At 50.5% G+C, this 16,812-nt stretch overlaps 1 protein-coding gene across 4 annotated transcripts in view; it reads left to right on the top strand.

Annotated features, from left to right (window-relative positions):
* LOC124038594 (protein tweety homolog 2-like) overlaps positions 1-16,812 on the top strand; it is a 157,146-nt gene that overhangs the window by 108,046 nt on the left and 32,288 nt on the right. For all 4 annotated transcript variants that reach the window (XR_006839379.1, XM_046354643.1, XM_046354644.1 and 1 more), the window contains one exon: positions 4,010-4,105. Coding sequence is in view for 3 of the 4 variants with exons in the window: in XM_046354643.1 (XP_046210599.1) it covers positions 4,010-4,105 (96 nt within the window). In the remaining variant the exon portion in view is untranslated. The remainder of the gene's footprint in view (positions 1-4,009; positions 4,106-16,812) is intronic.

Below are 16,812 nucleotides of genomic sequence, written 5' to 3'. Positions count from 1 at the left end.
CACACACACAGCCTACATCATGCACACACACAGCCTACATCATGTCTACTCATACACTGACACAGACGCACACACACAGCCTACATCATGACACAGACACACACACACAGCCTCATCATGTCTACTCATACACTGACACAGACGCACACACACAGCCTACATCATGTCTACTCATACACTGACACAGACGCACACACACAGCCTACAGCATGTCTATTCATACACTGACACAGACGCCACAGCCTACACCATGTCTATTCATACACTGACACAGACGCACACACACAGCCTACACCATGTCTATTCATACACTGACACAGACGCACACACACAGCCTACATCATGTCTACTCATACACTGACACAGACGCACACACACAGCCTACATCATGTCTACTCATACACTGACACAGACGCACACACACAGCCTACATCATGTCTACTCATACACTGACACAGACGCACACACACAGCCTACATCATGTCTACTCATACACTGACACAGACGCACACACACAGCCTACAGCATGTCTATTCATACACTGACACAGACGCACACACACAGCCTACACCATGTCTATTCATACACTGACACAGACGCACACACACAGCCTACACCATGTCTATTCATACACTGACACAGACGCCCACACACAGCCTACATCATGTCTATTTATACACTGACACAGATGCACACACACAGCCTACATCATGTCTATTCATACACTGACACAGACGCACACACACAGCCTACAGCATGTCTATTCATACACTGACACAGACGCACACACACAGCCTACACCATGTCTATTCATACACTGACACAGATGCACACACACGGCCTACACCATGTCTATTCATACACTGACACAGACGCCCACACACAGCCTACATCATGTCTATCCATACACTGACACAGATGCACACACACAGCCTACACCATGTCTATTCATACACTGACACAGACGCCCACACACAGCCTACATCATGTCTATTCATACACTGACACAGACGCACACACGGTATGCTTCCTATTGGGGTAAAGTGTCAGCCAGTTGTGTGTAAGCTAGTGACATGGGCAAGTCAGCGGACTCTCATTTGGGTTGAAATGTGGTTGGCTGCTCCCGCTGCACATTACTGTAACAATAGAAATACTGTGATGGTTGGTCCGGCCATATTGAGTGAACCCATAGGAGTAAATCAAGGAAGAAAAGATAACTGTGACTGACCGTCTGTCAGGACTGTGTCCTCTAGGACCCTGCTGTAACTCATTCTAGATCTGTTACACTAACTGTCTGTCAAATCAAATTCAAATCCAATTTATTTATATAGCCCTTCGTTCATCAGCTGATATCTCAAAGTGCTGTACAGAAACCCAGTCTAAAACCCCAAACAGCAAGCAAGGCAGGTGTAGAAGCACGGTGGCTAGGAAAAACTCCCTAGAAAGGCCAAAACATAGGAAGAAACCTAGAGAGGAACCAGGCTATGTGGGGTGGCCAGTCCTCTTCTGGCTGTGCCGGGTGGAGATTATAACAGAACATGGCCAAGATGTTCAAATGTTCATAAATGACCAGCATGGTCGTATAATAATAAGGCAGAACAGTTGAAACTGGAGCAGCAGCACGGTCAGGTGGACTGGGGACAGCAAGGAGTCATCATGTCAGGTAGTCCTGGGGCATGGTCCTAGGGCTCAGGTCCTCCGAGAGAGAGAAAGAAAGAGAGAAGGAGAGAATTAGAGAACGCACACTTAGATTCACACAGGACACCGAATAGGACAGGAGAAGTACTCCAGATATAACAAACTGGCCCTAGCCCCCCGACACATAAACTACTGCAGCATAAATACTGGAGGCTGAGACAGAAGGGGTCAGGAGACACTGTGGCCCCATCCGAGGACACCCCCAGACAGGGCCAAACAGGAAGGATATAACCCCACCCACTTTGCCAAAGCACAGCCCCCACACCACTGTCTCTGTCTGTCTGTCATTTCCTCTGTGTCCTCTAGGATCCTGCTGTAACTCATTCTAGATCTGTTACACTGACTGTCTGTCTCTGTCTGTCTGTCATTTCCTCTGTGTCCTCTAGGATCCTGCTGTAACTCATTCTAGATCTGTTACACTGACTGTCTGTCTCTGTCTGTCTGTCCTTTCCTCTGTGTCCTCTAGGATCCTGCTGTAACTCATTCTAGATCTGTTACACTGACTGTCTGTCTCTGTCTGTCTGTCCTTTCCTCTGTGTCCTCTAGGATCCTGCTGTAACTCATTCTAGATCTGTTACACTGACTGTCTGTCTTTGTCTGTCTGTCATTCCCTCTGTGTCTTCTAGGATCCTGCTGTAACTCATTCTACCACCATAGGCCTCTATGGAGATGGTGTCCTCAAGCTGCCCCTCACCAGTCTAACAGAGGAATTCAAGTGTGCAAAAACCAGGCTCCAAATGACACTGAATGAATCTCGAGACCCAGTGGTGAGCAACAACGCGCCGACCTTGGCAACTGGGCGCAAATGGAGGCCAGGAAAAGCAGTCCAGGAGGCAACAGCAGCCCTCAGACATGCTGACATTGTGGGTCATGTTCAGCAAGGGAGAGGAGGCCTTGGGCTAACTAGCCGTGCTGCTTGGAGTAAGGCCACTGCACCAGAGCGGCGGAAGATGGTAGTGCAGGAAGTACGCCATCAGGAGGAGGCTGCAAGGTGGGCCAAGGCAGTCTCTCTTGCCAAACAGGGACAGTGGACTCGATGGGACAGTGTGGAGAAGAGGAAGATCAGCTGGAAGGATCTGTGGGCCATGGAAGTGAGGCGGTTGAGCTTTTCCATCAGAGCAACATATGACGTCCTTCCAACACCAGTTAATCTTCACCAATGGTATGGTGAAGATCCGGACTGTGCCCTCTGTTCCATGCCAGCCAACCTCAGGCACATTCTCACAGGCTGTAAAACAAGCCTCGCCCAAGGACGCTACACTTGGCGTCACAACCAAGTCCTTAAAAACCTTGCGTCTGCCCTGGAGGACAAGCGAGCTGCCACCAACTCCCTACCACCCACAGCAGCATCACACTCCTTACGGACAAACTTTGTCCGCGAAGGGGCTAAACCACCGAAGAGCGGCTCTACACCATTAGAGCGAGACCAGCTGCGCTTGGCCCGCGACTGGAAAATGCTAGCTGACATTGGCCGGCAACTTGTGTTTCCTCCGGAGATCGCAACCACCACCCTAAGACCTGACATGGTGCTCTGGTCCCGTTCACTCAATAAGGTCTTCATCATTGAGCTCACAGTACCCTGGGAAAACTCAGTAGATGAGGCTTATGAGCGAAAACATCTGCGCTATGCTGATCTAGCTGCCGAAGCACGGCATCATGGCTGGAACACAGAAGTCCGACCAGTGGAGGTGGGCTGCAGAGGTTTTGTGGCAACATCTACAACCAGACTGCTTAGAGACCTGGGAATTAAGGGCCAGAGCCAGCGTTCGGCAATCAAAGCTGTATCAGAGGCGGCAGAAGGCAGCAGTCAGTGGCTCTGGATGAAGAGGAAAGACCCCAGCTGGGCCCCGAAGTGAGAGGGCCAGGAGGTATGCGGTCAACAATGATTGACTCAGGGAGGAGGACGCCCCTGCCATGCATAGTCCCATGGGATGTTTGCTATCAACAACAAGGCAACTCCTATGACTAATTGGGAATGGGACGCAAGCGTAGGATTGATCACCCTGTCGCTGGCCGCCTTTGAGGAGGGTGTATAGTGTGAAAGGCCGAAACACCCTAGGAACCAAAGGTACACTACTGACGATGCGCTCCCCAAATTTCACCACGCTCACTGTTCATTAACTCTTGGAAGTGCTTGCACAAAGGATAGTAACATCTCATCCTGTGTTCTTGGAATCTGTTACACTGACTGTCTGTCTCTGTCTGTCTGTCATTCCCTCTGTGTCCTCTAGGATCCTGCTGTAACTGATTCTAGATCTGTTACACTGACTGTCTGTCTCTGTCTGTCTGCCATTTCCTCTGTGTCCTCTAGGTGGCTCACCTACCTGCTGCTACTGATTCTAGATCTGGTGATCTGTCTGGCGGCTTGCCTGGGCCTAGCCAAACAGTCTCGCTGGCTGCTGACAACGTGAGTAGGCTACCGTTACTGTTCTGTCCCTGTTACTGTTCTGTTACTGTTCTGTCCCTGTCCCTGTTCTGTTACTGTTCTGTCCCTGTTCTGTTACTGTTCTGTCCCTGTTCTGTTACTGTTCTGTCCCGGCTACTGTTCTGTCCCTGTTACTGTTCTGTCCCTGTTACTGTTCTGTCCCTGTTCTGTTACTGTTCTGCCCGGCTACTGTTCTGTCCATGTTACTGTTCTGTCCTTGTTACTGTTCTGTCCCTGCTACTGTTCTGTCCCTGTTACTGTTCTGTTACTGTTCTGTCCCGGCTACTGTTCTGTCCTTGTTACTGTTCTGTCCCTGTTCTGTTACTGTTCTGTCCCAGCTACTGTTCTGTCCATGTTACTGTTCTGTCCTTGTTACTGTTCTGTTACTGTTCTGTCCCTGTTCTGCTACTGTTCTGTCCCTGCTACTGTTCTGTCCCTGTTCTGTTACTGTTCTGTCCCGGCTACTGTTCTGTCCATGTTACTGTTCTGTCCTTGTTACTGTTCTGTCCCTGTTCTGTTACTGTTCTGTCCCGGCTACTGTTCTGTCCTTGTTACTGTTCTGTCCCTGTTCTGGTACTGTTCTGTCCCTGCTACTGTTCTGTCCCCGTTACTGTTCTGTCCATGTTACTGTTCTGTCCATGTTACTGTTCTGTCCCTGTTCTGTTACTGTTCTGTCCCGGCTACTGTTCTGTCCATGTTACTGTTCTGTCCTTGTTACTGTTCAGCCCCTGTTCTGTTCTGTCCCTGTTCTGTTACTGTTCTGTCCTGGCGACTGTTCTGTTACTGTTCTGTCCAGGCTACTGTTCTGTCCCTGCTACTGTTCTGTCCCTGTTACTGTTCTGTCCCTGTTCTGTTACTGTTCTGTCCCGGCAACTGTTCTGTCCATGTTACTGTTCTGTCCCTGTTCTGTTACTGTTCTGTCCCGTAACTGTTCTGTTACTGTTATGTCCATGTTACTGTTATGTCCATGTTACTGTTCTGTCCCTGTTCTGTTACTGTTCTGTCCCGACTACTGTCCTGTCCCTGTTACTGTTCTGTCCCTGTTCTGTTACTGTTCTGTCCCGTAACTGTTCTGTTACTGTTATGTCCATGTTACTGTTATGTCCATGTTACTGTTCTGTCCATGTTACTGTTATGTCCCTGTTCTGTCTGTTACTGTTCTGCCCCGTAACTATTCTGTTACTGTTCTGTCCCTGTTCTGTCTGTTACTGTTCTGCCCGTAACTATTCTGTTACTGTTCTGTCCCTGTTCTGTCCCTGTTCTGTCTGTTACTGTTCTGCCTCATAACTGTTATGTTACTGTTATGTCCCCGTTACTGTTCTGTCCCTGTTCTGCCCCGTAACTGTTCTGTTACTGTTATGTCCATGTTACCGTTCTGTTACTGTTACCGTTCTGTTACTGTCCCTGTTACTGCTCTGTTACTGTTCTGTCCCCGTTACTGCTCTGTTACTGTTCTGTCCCTGTTACTGTTCTGCCTGTTACTGTTCTGTTACTGTTCTGCCCCCGTTACTGTTCTGTTACTGTTACCGTTCTGTTACTGTCCCTGTTACTGCTCTGTTACTGTTCTGTCCCTGTTACTGTTCTGCCTGTTACTGTTCTGTTCTGTTACTGTTCTGCCCCCGTTACTGTTCTGTTACTGTTACCGTTCTGTTACTGTCCCTGTTACTGCTCTGTTACTGTTCTGTCCCTGTTACTGTTCTGCTTGTTACTGTTCTGTTACTGTTCTGCCCCCGTTACTGTTCTGTTGCTGTTCTGCCCCGTTACTGTTCTGCCCCCGTTACTGTTCTGTTGCTGTTCTGCCCCGTAACTGTTCTGTTGCTGTTCTGCCCCCCGTTACTGTTCTGCCCCCGTAACTGTTCTGTTACTGTTCTGCCCCCGTTACTGTTCTGTTACTGTTCTGCCCCCGTTACTGTTCTGTTCTGTTACTGTTCTGCCCCCGTTACTGTTCTGCCCCCGTTATTGTTCTGTTGCTGTTCTGCCCCGTTACTGTTCTGCCCCGTTACTGTTCTGTCCCCGTTACTGTTCTGCCCCCGTTACTGTTCTGTTACTGTTCTGCCCCGTTGCTGTTCTGTTGCTGTTCTGCCCCGTAACTGTTCTGCCCCCGTTACTGTTCTGCCCCGTTACTGTTCTGCCCCGTTACTGTTCTGCCCCGTTACTGTTCTGTTGCTGTTCTGCCCCGTAACTGTTCTTCTGTTGCTGTTCTGCCCCCATTACTGTTCTGCCCCGTTACTGTTCTGTTACTGTTCTGCCCCCGTTACTGTTCTGCCCCGTTACTGTTCTGTTGCTGTTCTGCCCCGTAACTGTTCTGCCCCGTTACTGTTCTGTTGCTGTTCTGCCCCCGTTACTGTTCTGCCCCGTTACTGTTCTGTTGCTGTTCTGCCCCGTAACTGTTCTGTTCTGTTCTGCCTGTTACTGTTCTGCCCTGTTACTGTTCTGTTCCCATTACTGTTCTGCCCCGTTACTGTTCTGTTGCTGTTCTGCCCCCATTACTGTTCTGTTGCTGTTCTGCCCCGTTACTGTTCTGCCCCCGTTACTGTTCTGCCCCCGTTACTGTTCTGTTGCTGTTCTGCCCCGTTACTGTTCTGCCCCCATTACTGTTCTGTTGCTGTTCTGCCCCGTTATTGTTCTGCCCCGTTACTGTTCTGTCCCCGTTACTGTTCTGTCCCCGTTACTGTTCTGCCCCCGTTACTGTTCTGTTCCTGTTCTGCCCCCGTTACTGTTCTGTTGCTGTTCTGCCCCGTTACTGTTCTGCCCCGTTACTGTTCTGTCCCCGTTACTGTTCTGCCCCCGTTACTGTTCTGTTGCTGTTCTGCCCCGTAACTGTTCTGTTGCTGTTCTGCCCCCATTACTGTTCTGCCCCCGTTACTGTTCTGTTACTGTTCTGCCCCCCGTTACTGTTCTGCCCCGTTACTGTTCTGTTGCTGTTCTGCCCCGTAACTGTTCTGCCCCGTTACTGTTCTGTTGCTGTTCTGCCCCCCGTTACTGTTCTGCCCCGTTACTGTTCTGTTGCTGTTCTGCCCCGTAACTGTTCTGCCCCCCGTTACTGTTCTGCCTGTTACTGTTCTGCCCTGTTACTGTTCTGTTCCCATTACTGTTCTGCCCCCGTTACTGTTCTGTTGCTGTTCTGCCCCCATTACTGTTCTGTTGCTGTTCTGCCCCGTAACTGTTCTGCCCCCGTTACTGTTCTGCCCCCGTTACTGTTCTGTTGCTGTTCTGCCCCGTTACTGTTCTGCCCCCATTACTGTTCTGTTGCTGTTCTGCCCCGTTATTGTTCTGCCCCGTTACTGTTCTGTCCCCGTTACTGTTCTGTCCCCGTTACTGTTCTGCCCCCGTTACTGTTCTGTTACTGTTCTGCCCCCGTTACTGTTCTGTTGCTGTTCTGCCCCGTAACTGTTCTGTTGCTGTTCTGCCCCGTTACTGATCTGCCCCGTTACTGTTCTGCCCCCGTTACTGTTCTGTTGCTGTTCTGCCCCGTAACTGTTCTGCCCCCGTTACTGTTCTGTTGCTGTTCTGCCCCCGTTACTGTTCTGCCCCGTTACTGTTCTGTTGCTGTTCTGCCCCGTAACTGTTCTGCCCCGTTACTGTTCTGTTGCTGTTCTGCCCCCGTTACTGTTCTGCCCCCGTTACTGTTCTGTTGCTGTTCTGCCCCGTAACTGTTCTGCCCCCGTTACTGTTCTGCCTTTTACTGTTCTGCCCTGTTACTGTTCTGTCCCCATTACTGTTCTGCCCCGTTACTGTTCTGTTGCTGTTCTGCCCCGTTACTGTTCTGTTGCTGTTCTGCCCCGTAACTGTTCTGTTCCCCCGTTACTGTTCTGTTGCTGTTCTGCCCCATAACTGTTCTGCCCCCCGTTACTGTTCTGCCCCGTTACTGTTCTGTTACTGTTCTGTCCCCGTTACTGTTCTGCCCCGTTACTGTCCTGCCCCTGTTACTGTTCTGCCCCGTTACTGTTCTGCCCCCGTTACTGTTCTGCCCCGTTACTGTTCTGTTACTGTTCTGTCCCCGTTACTGTTCTGCCCCGTTACTGTTCTGCCCCGTTACTGTTCTGCCCCCGTTACTGTTCTGTTGCTGTTCTGCCCCGTAACTGTTCTGCCCCCGTTACTGTTCTGTTGCTGTGCTGCCCCGTAACTGTTCTGCCCCCGTAACTGTTCTGCCCCCGTTACTGTTCTGCCCCCATTACTGTTCTGTCCCTGTTACTGGTTCTGTCTGTTACCCTTCTGCCCCGTAACTGTTCTGCCCCTGTTACTGTTCTGTTACTGTTATGTCCCTGTTACTGGTTCTGCCTGTTACTCTTCTGCCCCGTAACTGTTCTGCCCCTGTTACTGTTCTGTCCCTGTTACTGTTCTGGCCCTGTCACTGTTCTGGCCCTGTCATTGTTCTGTTACTGTTCTGGCCCTGTCATTGTTCTGTTACTGTTCTGGCCCTGTCATTGTTCTGTTACTGTTCTGGCCCTGTCATTGTTCTGTTACTGTTCTGGCCCTGTCATTGTTCTGTTACTGTTCTGGCCCTGTCATTGTTCTGTTACTGTTCTGGCCCTGTCATTGTTCTGTTACTGTTCTGGCCCTGTCATTGTTCTGTTACTGTTCTGGCCCTGTCATTGTTCTGTTACTGTTCTGGCCCTGTCATTGTTCTGTTACTGTTCTGGCCCTGTCATTGTTCTGTTACTGTTCTGGCCCTGTCATTGTTCTGTTACTGTTCTGGCCCTGTCATTGTTCTGTTACTGTTCTGTCCCTGTTACTGTTCTGGCCCTGTCATTGTTCTGTTACTGTTCTGGCCCTGTCATTGTTCTGTTACTGTTCTGGCCCTGTCATTGTTCTGTTACTGTTCTGGCCCTGTCATTGTTCTGTTACTGTTCTGGCCCTGTCATTGTTCTGTTACTGTTCTGGCCCTGTCATTGTTCTGTTACTGTTCTGGCCCTGCCATTGTTCTGTTCCTGTTCTGCCCCTGTTACTGTTCTGTTCCTGTTACTGTTCTGGCCCTGTTACTGCGCTGTTCCTGTTCTGGCCCTGTTACTGTTCTGTTCCTGTTCTGCCCCTGTTACTGTTCTGTTCCTGTTACTGTTCTGGCCCTGTTACTGTTCTGTTCCTGTTCTGCCCCTGTTACTGTTCTGTTCCTGTTCTGCCCCCGTTACTGTTCTGTTCCTGTTCTGCCCCTGTTACTGTTCTGTTCCTGTTCTGCCCCTGTTACTGTTCTGTTCCTGTTCTGCCCCCGTTACTGTTCTGTTCCTGTTCTGCCCCCGTTACTGTTCTGTTCCTGTTCTGCCCCCGTTACTGTTCTGTTCCTGTTCTGCCCCCGTTACTGTTCTGTTCCTGTTCTGCCCCTGTTACTGTTCTGTTCCTGTTCTGTTACTGTTCTGTTCCTGTTCTGGCCCTGTCATTGTTCTGTTCCTGTTCTGGCCCTGTCATTGTTCTGTTACTGTTCTGGCCCTGCCATTGTTCTGTTCCTGTTCTGCCCCTGTTACTGTTCTGTTCCTGTTACTGTTCTGGCCCTGTTACTGCGCTGTTCCTGTTCTGGCCCTGTTACTGTTCTGTTCCTGTTCTGCCCCTGTTACTGTTCTGTTCCTGTTACTGTTCTGGCCCTGTTACTGTTCTGTTCCTGTTCTGCCCCTGTTACTGTTCTGTTCCTGTTCTGCCCCCTTTACTGTTCTGTTCCTGTTCTGCCCCTGTTACTGTTCTGTTCCTGTTCTGCCCCTGTTACTGTTCTGTTCCTGTTCTGCCCCCGTTACTGTTCTGTTCCTGTTCTGCCCCCGTTACTGTTCTGTTCCTGTTCTGCCCCCGTTACTGTTCTGTTCCTGTTCTGCCCCCGTTACTGTTCTGTTCCTGTTCTGCCCCTGTTACTGTTCTGTTCCTGTTCTGTTACTGTTCTGTTCCTGTTCTGGCCCTGTCATTGTTCTGTTCCTGTTCTGGCCCTGTTCCTGTTCTGGCCCTGTTACTGTTCTGGGCCTGTCATTGTTCTGTTCCTGTTCTGGCCCTATTCTGTTCCTGTTCTGGCCCTGTCATTGTTCTGTTCCTGTTCTGGCCCTGTCATTGTTCTGTTCCTGTTCTGGCCCTGTTACTGTTCTGGCCCTGTTACTGTTCTGCCCCTGTCATTGTTCTGTTCCTGTTCTGGCCCTATTCTGTTACTGTTCTGGCCCTGTTACTGTTCTGGCCCTGTCATTGTTCTGTTACTGTTCTGGCCCTGTTACTGTTCTGTTACTGTTCTGGCCCTGTCATTGTTCCGTTCCTGTTCTGGCCCTGTCATTGTTCCGTTACTGTTCTGGCCCTATTCTGTTCCTGTTCTGGCCCTGTCATTGTTCTGTTCCTGTTCTGGCCCTGTCATTGTTCTGTTCCTGTTCTGGCCCTGTTACTGTTCTCCCCCTGTCATTGTTCTGTTCCTGTTCTGGCCCTATTCTGTTACTGTTCTGGCCCTGTTACTGTTCTGGCCCTGTCATTGTTCTGTTACTGTTCTGGCCCTGTCACTGTTCCATTACTGTTCTGGCCCTGTCATTGTTCTGTTACTGTTCTGGCCCTGTCATTGTTCCGTTACTGTTCTGGCCCTGTCATTGTTCTGTTACTGTTCTGGCCCTGTCATTGTTCCGTTCCTGTTCTGGCCCTGTTACTGTTCTGTTCCTGTTCTGGCCTTGTTACTGTTCTGTTCCTGTTCTGGCCCTGTCATTGTTCTGTTCCTGTTCTGGCCCTGTTACTGTTCTGGCCCTGTTACTGTTCTGCCCCTGTCATTGTTCTGTTCCTGTTCTGGCCCTGTTACTGTTCTGGCCCTGTCATTGTTCTGTTCCTGTTCTGGCCCTGTTACTGTTCTGGCCCTGTCATTGTTCTGTTACTGTTCTGGCCCTGTCATTGTTCTGTTACTGTTCTGCCCCTGTCATTGTTCTGTTCCTGTTCTGGCCCTGTTACTGTTCTGGCCCTGTCATTGTTCTGTTCCTGTTCTGGCCCTATTCTGTGTTATGCAGGTGAATGAGGACCCAAAAGCGACTTTACAGAAACAGAGTTTATTCCAAGTCAAACCAGGAATACAGAAACCCTCTAGACAGTAGAGGGGAACAACTGAAGATGCGACCACAGACTGCAGGTCGCTTCGGGAAGGCGCAGGCCGTAGCTGATCAAGACACCTGCTCACACGCAGCATCTGAAGAAGGCAAAAAACATGACAGGACGGAACGAGGACAAGAACAGCGAACATCAAACGAGGATCCGACAAGGACAGAAGCGGAAAACAGAGGGAGAAATAGGAACTCTAATCAGAGGGCAAAATAGGGGACAGGTGTGAAAAGAGTAAATGAGGTAGTTAGGAGAATGAGGAACAGCTGGGAGCAGGAACGATAGAGAGAGAGAGCGAGAGAGGGAGAGAGGGAGGGGGAGAGAGGGATAGAAAGAGGGAAAGAACCTAATAAGACCAGCAGAGGGAAACGAATAGAAGGGAAGCACAGAGACAAGACATGATAACCAATGACAAAACATGACAGTACCCCCCCACTCACCCAGCGCCTCCTGGCGCACTCGAGGAGGAACCCTGGCGGCAACGGAGGAAATCATCAATCAACGAACGGTCCAGCACGTCCCGAGATGGAACCCAACTCCTCTCCTCAGGACCGTAACCCTCCCAATCCACTAAGTACTGGTGACCACGTCCCCGAGAACGCATGTCCATGATCTTCCGTACCTTGTAAATAGGTGCGCCCTCGACAAGGACGGGGGGGGAGACGAACGGGGGCGCGAAGAAAAGGCTTGACACAGGAGACATGGAAGACAGGGTGGACGCGACGAAGATGTCGCGGAAGAAGCAGTCGCACAGCGACAGGATTGACGACCTGCGAGACACGGAACGGACCAATGAACCGCGGAGTCAACTTGCGAGAAGCTGTCGTAAGGGGAAGGTTACGAGTGGAAAGCCACACTCTCTGACCGCGACAATACCTAGGACTCTTAATCCTACGTTTATTGGCGGCTCTCACAGTCTGCGCCCTGTAACGGCAAAGTGCAGACCTGACCCTCCTCCAGGTGCGCTCACAACGTTGGACAAAAGCCTGAGCGGAGGGAACGCTGGACTCGGCGAGCTGGGACGAGAACAGAGGAGGCTGGTACCCAAGACTACTCTGAAACGGAGATAGCCCGGTAGCAGACGAAGGAAGCGAGTTGTGAGCGTATTCTGCCCAGGGGAGCTGTTCTGCCCAAGACGCAGGGTTTCGAAAAGAAAGGCTGCGTAATATGCGACCAATTGTCTGATTGGCCCTTTCTGCTTGACCGTTGAACTGGGGATGAAAACCGGAAGAGAGACTGACGGAAGCACCAATCAAACGACATAACTCCCTCCAAAACTGTGACGTGAATTGCGGGCCTCTGTCTGAAACGGCGTCTAATGGGAGGCCATGAATTCTGAACACATTCTCAATGATGATTTGTGCCGTCTCCTTAGCGGAAGGAAGCTTAGCGAGGGGAATGAAATGTGCCGCCTTAGAGAACCTATCGACAACCGTAAGAATCACAGTCTTCCCCGCAGACGAAGGCAGACCGGTAATAAAGTCTAAGGCGATGTGAGACCATGGTCGAGAAGGAATGGGAAGCGGTCTGAGACGACCGGCAGGAGGAGAGTTACCTGACTTAGTCTGCGCGCAGTCCGAACAAGCAGCCACGAAACGGCGCGTGTCACACTCCTGAGTAGGCCACCAAAACCGCTGGCGAATAGAAGCAAGCGTACCCCGAATGCCGGGGTGGCCAGCTAACTTGGCAGAGTGAGCCCACTGAAGAACAGCCAGACGAGTAGAGACAGGAACGAAAAGAAGGTTACTAGGACAAGCGCGCGGCGACGCAGTGTGAGTGAGTGCTTGCTTTACCTGTCTCTCAATTCCCCAGACAGTCAACCCGACAACACGCCCTTCAGGGAGAATCCCCTCGGGGTCGGTAGAAGCCACAGAAGAATTAAAGAGACGGGATAAGGCATCAGGCTTGGTGTTCTTATTACCCGGGCGATAAGAAATCACGAACTCGAAACGAGCGAAAAACAACGCCCAACGAGCTTGACGTGCATTAAGTCGTTTGGCAGAACGGATGTACTCAAGGTTCTTATGGTCAGTCCAAACGACAAAAGGAACGGTCGCCCTCTCCAACCACTGTCGCCATTCGCCTAGGGCTAAGCGGATGGCGAGCAGTTCGCGGTTACACACATCATAGTTGCGTTCCGATGGCGACAGGCGATGAGAAAAATAAGCGCAAGGATGGACCTTATCGTCAGAATGGAAGCGCTGGGATAGAATGGCTCCTACGCCCACCTCTGAAGCGTCAACCTCGACAATGAATTGTTTAGTGACGTCAGGAGTAACAAGGATAGGAGCGGATGTAAAATGCTTCTTGAGGAGATCAAAAGCTCCCTGGGCGGAACCGGACCACTTAAAGCACGTCTTGACAGAAGTAAGAGCTGTGAGAGGGGCAGCAACTTGACCGAAATTACGAATGAAACGCCGATAGAAATTAGCGAAACCTAGAAAGCGCTGCAACTCGACACGTGACCTTGGAACGGGCCAATCACTGACAGCCTGGACCTTAGCGGGATCCATCTGAATGCCTTCAGCGGAAATAACAGAACCGAGAAATGTGACAGAGGAGACATGAAAGGCGCAGTTCTCAGCCTTCACGTAGAGACAATTCTCTAAAAGGCGCTGGAGTACACGTCGAACGTGCTGAACATGAATCTCGAGTGACGGTGAAAAAATCAGGATATCGTCAAGGTAGACGAAAACAAAGATGTTCAGCATGTCTCTCAGTACATCATTAACTAATGCCTGAAAGACAGCTGGAGCATTAGCGAGACCGAACGGCAGAACCCGGTATTCAAAATGCCCTAACGGAGTGTTAAACGCCGTTTTCCACTCGTCCCCCTCTCTGATGCGCACGAGATGGTAAGCGTTACGAAGGTCCAACTTAGTAAAGAACCTGGCTCCCTGCAGAATTTCGAAGGCTGACGACATAAGGGGAAGCGGATAACGATTCTTAACCGTTATGTCATTCAGCCCTCGATAATCCACGCAGGGGCGCAGAGTACCGTCCTTCTTCTTAACAAAAAAAACCCCGCTCCGGCGGGAGAGGAAGAAGGCACCACGGTACCGGCGTCGAGAGAAACAGACAAATAATCCTCGAGAGCCTTACGTTCGGGAGCCGACAGAGAGTATAGTCTACCCCGAGGGGGATTGGTCCCCGGAAGGAGATCAATACAACAATCATACGACCGGTGAGGAGGAAGGGAGTTGGCTCTGGACCGACTGAAGACCGTGCGCAGATCATGATATTCCTCCGGCACTCCTGTCAAATCACCAGGTTCCTCCTGAGAAGAGGGGACAGAAGAAACAGGAGGGATAGCAGACATTAAACACTTCACATGACAAGAAACGTTCCAGGATAGGATAGAATTACTAGACCAATTAATAGAAGGATTATGACATACTAGCCAGGGATGACCCAAAACAACAGGTGTAAAAGGTGAACGAAAAATCAAAAAGGAAATGGTCTCACTGTGGTTACCAGATACTGTGAGGGTTAAAGGTAATGTCTCACATCTGATACTGGGGAGAAGACTACCATCTAAGGCGAACATGGGCGTGGGCTCCCCTAACTGTCTGAGAGGAATGTCATGTTTCCGAGCCCATGCTTCGTCCATAAAACAACCCTCAGCCCCAGAGTCTATCAAGGCACTGCAGGAAGCTGCCGAACCGGTCCAGCGTAGATGGACCGACAAAGTAGTACAGGATCTTGATGGAGAGACCTGAGTAGTAGCGCTCACCAGTAGCCCTCCGCTTACTGATGAGCTCTGACCTTTAACTGGACATGAAATGACAAAATGTCCAGCAGAACCGCAATAGAGGCAAAGGCGGTTGGTGATTCTCCGTTCCCTTTCCTTAGTCGAGATGCGAATACCTCCCAGCTGCATGGGCTCAGTCACTGAACCGGTGGGAGGAGATGGTTGAGATGCGGAGAGGGGGAACACCGTTAACGCGAACTCTCTTCCACGAGCTCGGTGACGAAGATCTACCCGTCGTTCTATGCGGATGGCGAGTGCAATCAAAGAGTCCACGCTGGAAGGAACCTCCCGGGAGAGAATCTCATCTTTAATCTCAGCGTGGAGTCCCTCCAGAAAACGAGCGAGCAACGCCGGCTCGTTCCAGTCACTGGAGGCAGCAAGAGTGCGAAACTCTATAGAGTAATCCGTTATGGATCGATCACCTTGACATAGGGAAGCCAGGGCCCTGGAAGCCTCCTTCCCAAAAACTGAACGATCAAAAACCCGTATCATCTCCTCTTTAAAGTTCAGATAAACGTTAGTAAACTCCTCCCTTGCCTCCCAGATAGCTGTGCCCCACTCCTGAGCCCGACCAGTAAGGAGTGAAATGACGTAGGCGATCCGAGCTCTCTCTCTAGAGTATGTGTTGGGCTGGAGAGAGAACACAATATCACACTGGGTGAGAAAGGAGCGGCACTCAGTGGGCTGCCCAGAGTAACATGGTGGGTTATTAACCCTAGGTTCCGGAGACTCGGAAGACCAGGAAGTAGCTGGTGGCACGAGACGAAGACTCTGAAACTGTCCTGAGAGGTCGGAGACCTGAGCGGCCAGGGTCTCAACGGCATGACGAGCAGCTGACAATTCCTGCTCGTGTCTGCCGAGCATAGTTCCCTGGATCTCGACGGCAGTGTTGCGAGAATCCGTAGTCGCTGGGTCCATTCTTGGTCGGATCCTTCTGTTATGCAGGTGAATGAGGACCCAAAAGCGACTTTACAGAAACAGAGTTTATTCCAAGTCAAACCAGGAATACAGAAACCCTCTAGACAGTAGAGGGGAACAACTGAAGATGCGACCACAGACTGCAGGTCGCTTCGGGAAGGCGCAGGCCGTAGCTGATCAAGACACCTGCTCACACGCAGCATCTGAAGAAGGCAAAAAACATGACAGGACGGAACGAGGACAAGAACAGCGAACATCAAACGAGGATCCGACAAGGACAGAAGCGGAAAACAGAGGGAGAAATAGGAACTCTAATCAGAGGGCAAAATAGGGGACAGGTGTGAAAAGAGTAAATGAGGTAGTTAGGAGAATGAGGAACAGCTGGGAGCAGGAACGGAACGATAGAGAGAGAGAGCGAGAGAGGGAGAGAGGGAGGGGGAGAGAGGGATAGAAAGAGGGAAAGAACCTAATAAGACCAGCAGAGGGAAACGAATAGAAGGGAAGCACAGAGACAAGACATGACATTCTGTTACTGTTCTGGCCCTGTTACTGTTCTGGCCCTGTCATTGTTCTGTTACTGTTCTGGCCCTGTTACTGTTCTGGCCCTGTCATTGTTCTGTTACTGTTCTGGCCCTGTCATTGTTCTGTTACTGTTCTGGCCCTATTCTGTTACTGTTCTGGCCCTGTTACTGTTCTGGCCCTGTCATTGTTCTGTTCCTGTTCTGGCCCTGTCATTGTTCCGTTCCTGTTCTGGCCCTGTCATTGTTCTGTTCCTGTTCTGGCCCTGTCATTGTTCCGTTCCTGTTCTGGCCCTGTCATTGTTCTGTTACTGTTCTGGCCCTGTCATTGTTCTGTTACTGTTCTGGCCCTGTCATTGTTCTGTTACTGTTCTGGCCCTGTCATTGTTCTGTTACTGTTCTGGCCCTGTCATTGTTCTGTTACTGTTCTGGCCCTGTCATTGTTCTGTTACTGTTCTGGCCCTGTCATT

The sequence above is a fragment of the Oncorhynchus gorbuscha genome, linkage group LG06 (genome assembly GCF_021184085.1).
Source record: "Oncorhynchus gorbuscha isolate QuinsamMale2020 ecotype Even-year linkage group LG06, OgorEven_v1.0, whole genome shotgun sequence".
NCBI lineage: Eukaryota > Metazoa > Chordata > Actinopteri > Salmoniformes > Salmonidae > Oncorhynchus > Oncorhynchus gorbuscha.
The sequence above is the reverse complement of the archived record's forward strand: the minus strand, read 5'-3'. Positions and strand labels throughout refer to the sequence as shown.